This window comes from Sinocyclocheilus rhinocerous, unplaced genomic scaffold (genome assembly GCF_001515625.1).
Source record: "Sinocyclocheilus rhinocerous isolate Xijiao unplaced genomic scaffold, SAMN03320098_v1.1 scaffold723, whole genome shotgun sequence".
NCBI classification, from domain to species: Eukaryota; Metazoa; Chordata; class Actinopteri; order Cypriniformes; family Cyprinidae; genus Sinocyclocheilus; species Sinocyclocheilus rhinocerous.
The window spans coordinates 114,222-120,054 of NW_015655571.1; the positions used below are offsets into that span (position 1 = coordinate 114,222).

The 5,833-nt window shown below is 36.7% G+C and overlaps 1 protein-coding gene across 1 annotated transcript in view; it reads right to left on the reverse strand.

Moving 5' to 3' along the window:
- Nucleotides 1–3,599: 3,599 nt before the first annotated feature.
- Nucleotides 3,600–5,833, reverse strand: part of LOC107718524 (bifunctional apoptosis regulator-like) — a 14,847-nt gene continuing 12,613 nt past the window's right edge. Inside the window, exons 7-9 of the mRNA XM_016525623.1 lie at nucleotides 4,589–4,765; nucleotides 4,372–4,509; nucleotides 3,600–3,623 (exon numbers count right to left, since the gene is read on the reverse strand). Coding sequence (XP_016381109.1) covers nucleotides 3,600–3,623; nucleotides 4,372–4,509; nucleotides 4,589–4,765 — 339 coding nt within the window. The remainder of the gene's footprint in view (nucleotides 3,624–4,371; nucleotides 4,510–4,588; nucleotides 4,766–5,833) is intronic.

The window sequence follows — 5,833 nt, forward strand, 5'->3', positions numbered from 1 at the left end:
CTCGGCGAACCCTTCCACAGCAGGTCCGAAAAGGCCAGCGGGAAAGACTGGGGAGTCAAGGAAGATCTTATCCGCTTCTTTGATCTCCGTCAAATTCAGCCACAACTTTGATCTCCATCAAATTCAGCCACAAGTGGCGCTCCAGCACCACCAGGCTGGCCATCGACCTCCCAATGGCCTGTGCAGTCATCTTTGTGGCGCGCAGGGCCAAATCGGTGGTGCTGCGCAGATCTCTGAACGCTGCGGAGTGTTCTGGCCCAGACTCATCCGTGGCGCAAAGGAGCTTCGCTTGGTACACTTGGAGCACCGCCATAGAGTGTAACGCAGACGCAGCCTGGCCTGCCGAGGTGTAAGCACGACCAGCGAGGGCTGAAGTCGTTCGGCAGGGTTTCGAGGGATGAGCGGCCTTTGCCTTCCATCCGATGGCAGCAGGGGGGCAGAGGTGTGCAGCCACCGCTTCGTCCGGAGGAGGCAGCTTATCGTAGCCCTTCTGCGCAGCGCCGTCGACCGTAGTGAGGGCGGGAGAGGCAGAGGAGCGTAAACGAGCTGAGTAGGGGACACGCCACGACTTCGTCAGCTCGTCGTTAACCTCTGGAAAGAAGGGTGCAGCTTGCTGAGGAGGGGTCTGGTGGCATCCCAGCAGAAACCACTCGTCCAGGCGACTGCGAGTGGGCTCTTTAGGTGAAGACCACTCCAATCCAAGCTCCTCCTCGACGGCTTTTGATAGGACATGGATGAGCTCGGTGTCCATACCAACCCTGGACGTCGATCGGCTCCACAGACGGCAAGGGGACGGGGTCAGCAACGGAGCCCGACCAATCCACAGCGTCCGAGGCTGCTAGGGACATACTGTCATCAAGCGGCTCGTCATCCAATCCCCCAAACGAGACCAGGTCGCTCGCGATGGCAGAGGGGTGCTGGTCTGGGTGGGAGAACGAGACGGGGGAAACCTCTCTTTGTGGAGAGAGTGAGGTATGGGCCTTGAGCGCTGTAATCCTCTACCCCGCTGTTTTTTCCTCACAGGTTCCTGGAGTCGCTCTCTGAAAAGAAAGACTTTAAAAACTATCATGGCTCACAGACTGTTGTGAACACTGCTGCGCTCTATTTGTTGTTACAGACCACAAAGTAACGGGTACTCTACCTCAATGTGCCTTATATAATTTAATGGATATTACTGCTGGTCTGGAATAAATAGCAGTGTTATTGGAGACACACTCATCCCGTGCATGATTCTTTAACTGGAGTCAATCCATGTTTGCCCGCTATGATACCAGACATTGAGTAAATGTTGGGAGGTGCTACCTAACAGTGAATGACGTCCCGGGTCGCTAAAGACCCGAGGTATGCATTTAAGGGTTAAAGCTGAACAGCACAATAAATTAATATTTAAACTTTCTGTTGTTATTATTGAAAAACAATGAATTAAACATTATATTAGACATTCTCACTACTAGTACTCTAATTTAATTCACAACATTAAGCTGACACTGGAAGACATTTTTCTGCAGATTCTGAGAACTGATGTTCAGTATTCACTTTGATATGTTGTTTTATTAAACATTTTTATAAACGGTAAATTATTTGCTTGGAAGAAGATAACATTTAAATACTTATTTACATAATGACTCAAGTGATACCTGCACATTATTTGTAATTTTATACATACAACACATACACATCACATAAAACACATATGATACTCATGATAGGCCTGACAAGTTCAACTGGAGATGCTTTTTATTTTACAGCCTCAGTATAAATGAACAATATAAGTAAATCATAATACTACAACAACAGGTCTGTGCAAATTGCAATCAATTAGATCATAATTTTAAAACATAAAAGAGGACAGTAATGATGAGGATGACAAATATTTTAATGAACATAAAAATAATGTAGAAATAGGCAATGAAACAATTACAAACATTTTCTTTGACAGTAAAATCATAATAGAGAGATGGTAACACACTAAACCATAGTTACTTATAGTACTTTGTTATGAAAATGACACATTATAAATGTGAGAATAGTATAGCTGTCAGGAGAAACTACCAGTACCATGTATTTGTTTTGATGTTTAAACAGATAAATATATGAGAAATAAAAAGTGACAACATTTCTGTGACTGGGGTCTCACAAATGAGTAAATACAGAAACTGCAGCAATGATGTACAACACTGTTTTAAATTGGTTTTATTTTTTAAAAATTTCAAATTTGCAATAAAATTCAGTCTAGTTTTTATTAATTTAATTAAGAAAATGATTACATTTTGAACCATTTTATGACATTAATAATGTAATACTTATTACATTATGTGCAGCTATTACAGTATGTGTACCAACTTGTAATAACTAAGCATACTAAAATAACTGCACATAAAAGTATTACATTATTCATGTCATAAAATGTTCATAATATAATTTTTTCACAATGTAATAAAATCTTGAGCTCATAATGTAATAATTTTTCACATAATGTAATGCTTATTGTATGAGAAATGTATTTATTACTTATGAAAACTGGCAACTTATAATGTAATCACATTACATAAGAAAATACCATAATATAAAACAATTTTTACCATATAATAATTATCTTTCAGTATAATAAATCTGAGCACAAATCATAATAATAGTTTTTGATGTAAAATAAGCTATTACATTAAAAGAAAATTAGGCTTTTTAGGCTATATTGTGAATATATATATATATATATATTATTTTATTTTTTTATTGATTCTTTGATCTTATTGATCATTTTGAGTCACTTTAACCCAGAAACACATTTTAGTTTTTATGCACTAAATTAAAAAAATAAATAAATAAAGTTTACACTTTTATGTAATTCTAGGTTTTTTTTGTGTTTTTTTTTTTTTGAGATACAGTTATTTATATTCTACACCACAGGTTTTCAAACCCCAGACATAAAAAATGGTTCGCCAGGATGATTTAAGGAAAACTGTATATAAGTCACATTATAAAATAAAATAAAAATAATAAAATTGTTTTCATAAAATCATAGTCTATATATGAAAGGAATAAATATGCTAAATATATTTGACTTGATTAACAGATAAGCAAAACGAAAGAAAAAACTGCAATATAATATAGTATATATAGTATAACTCTTTATTGTCAAATTAAATAATCTTTTATATTGTATTTTAATTAAAGCCTTAGTGTCTTTGGCTGATGTATATATAAGAAGTAATGTACCGTGATAATACTAATAATATCAATATCATTATCAATAATAATAATAGCATAATCTCATGCTATTTGAATTAGACTTAGATTTTTTAAATGTTCTGTAAGGGAATGCTAATGTTTTTATGTTTAAAAAAACTATTACAATTATGACATTGACAATATTTTTGGTCAGTTTATAATGTAATAGATTTCTCATTATGTACAAATTAATATTATATTATGAGCCCAAGATTTTATTGAGAAAATGATTACGTTATGAACATTTTATGAAATTAATAATATAATAAATATTGCATTATGTGCAGTTATTATGGTATGCTTAGTTATTTAAAACATTTCCTTATTAAGACAAGGGGGTATATTCCTCACTCCAGGTTTTAATGGTTGGGTTAGGTTTTTGAGGGGATGAGATTCTAAAGATGAATTAAATCAAATAAATATAGAAAAATATTATAACAATGTTAAAAAAGTGAAAACACTTGCTTAATTGCTGTGAAGCTTAATAGTGAAGTTATTATAGTTGGTTAAGTAAAGCTAATATGCAACCCTGCAGGCTTGTTGGTTGAAGTGATGGTTATTAGGTGAATGACACACAAAATATGGCCTTGTTATTACATTCAAGCAAGTGTATTTTGTAATAAAAATAGCAATTGTACTGTAGAACGTCAAATTTTCTGACTCTTAAAAAGAAAAAGAAAATCTTAACATGTTTAGGTATTTATTGCTGTGCCAGCTTAAAAAAAAGATTTCCGAACAGAGATATAAACGAATGAGCTGAAAAAGAGTCCGCAGTAGAATTCAAAGTCACAGAAGAACTGAGGCATCAGAGGCCACAGCAGCACAACGAAGAACATATTGAACATCTTCTGCAGAATCATCTTAGGGAGAGTACTGAAATATACACACAAACACACAATATTTGACTTGTGGATGTGGAGTGTAAAGCAATTTTCTCTATATCGTGTGTAAATTAAGTCATTGGTGTTTTAAGATCTTTCAGGTTATCTGATTCAAATCATTTGTGATCGAATCAAACAACCGCATATAACTACACTGTATTTACAGTATGTACTGTATATATAGAATAAGTATATGTGTGTACCTCATCTGTCTTCTTCTCCACAGTGTCCAGACATAAACGTACTCCATTACTGTCATTACCATGGCATTACCAATGACAATCCATGATATCCAGTAATGAACGCTCAGCCATTGCCAAGCAAAGTCAATCAGTAGCACATAGGGCGTCAGAAAAACCTTCACATGAAACTTCACCCACTGAAGTTGGCTTGGCTCCTGCTACAAACACACAGTTACTCCCTGTTCTAATATTTCAACTGTTGTAAGTTTACAATGGGGAGAGATCTCGGACACAAACCAGTATGTTGTCAGGTGGGATATCCTGCATTGCATTAGTTATGTGTGCAGGACAGCAGGTGTGTATGAAGGGTAGAAAGGTGTCTTCATAATCAAACAGGTACAAGTAGAGAAAAGTGAGACGTGGAAATTCTCTCAGACCAAACTGGAGAAACAGTGATTTTCCTAAATTTGCAGCCTTGACCAGGAAAGAGAATTATACACACACAATCACAAAAGTTATTATCCATTAAAAGAATAGGCAGTAAATATTCTTAATCAAAGGTTTAATAAACCAGTTACTAAAGAATGGACTACAAAACATATGACAAATAAATAAATAAATAAAGCATTTGTGTATGTTTTTGGACTCCACTCCCTAATTTAAACACAAAAAATGTGAATTCTGACGTGTTGGTGGCCTCTTTCAAATTTAGATAGGGTGACCAAATTTAAAATGTGACAGTTTGAATGTTCCCACAAAGCTTAGAGTTTAAGGCAGGTGTGTGTCCAATCCTGCTCTTGGAGGGCCAACGTCCTGCTGATTTTAGTTCCAACTAGCTCCAACTTACTTGTCTGGAGGTTTCTAGTGAGACTGAAAACCTTGATTAACTGGTACAGGTGTGTTTAAGGGTGTTTTCACACCTGGCCCGTTGTTTCGGAACCTGGCGTGTTTCCCCCCTTAGCTCGGTTCGTTTGGGCATATGTGAACACGGCAATCGCGCTCAGATCCGCGCCAAAACAATCGGTGCGAGATCGCCTGAACGAGGTGGTCTCGGCTCGATTGGAAACGAACTCTGGAGCGGTTCGGTTGTAGTGAGAAAGCAATCCGATCTAACGGACCAACGAACCAGGCTATATCACAATGTATAATGGGTAATTAGGTAAGTTCCCTGAAAAACATTCGCTTTGTTGTTTGCTAATACTTCAAAATGAACCATGTGAATGTCTGTGGGTGAGCACGTCTTTGCCATTCAAAACCAAAGCGTGCTTTTTCATTTTATAATGCCATCTTATTGCTCTTCTTCCTAGTATGTGCATTTTAAAAATGTTTTCCCGATGAATCCTGGACTCCTGCTCAAAATGATAAATTAATATAACGACACCTATAAAAAAAACAAAAAAAACAACAATAAGCCCGCAAAGCTGTTATCGTTCCATCCTGACAGATGACAGCTGTGACAGCTGAGTGGAATCCCGGAAAATAAACCGTGAAACTTTGACCAATGAGAGAACAGTTTACTTGCGCGTGACTTGTATTAACAAA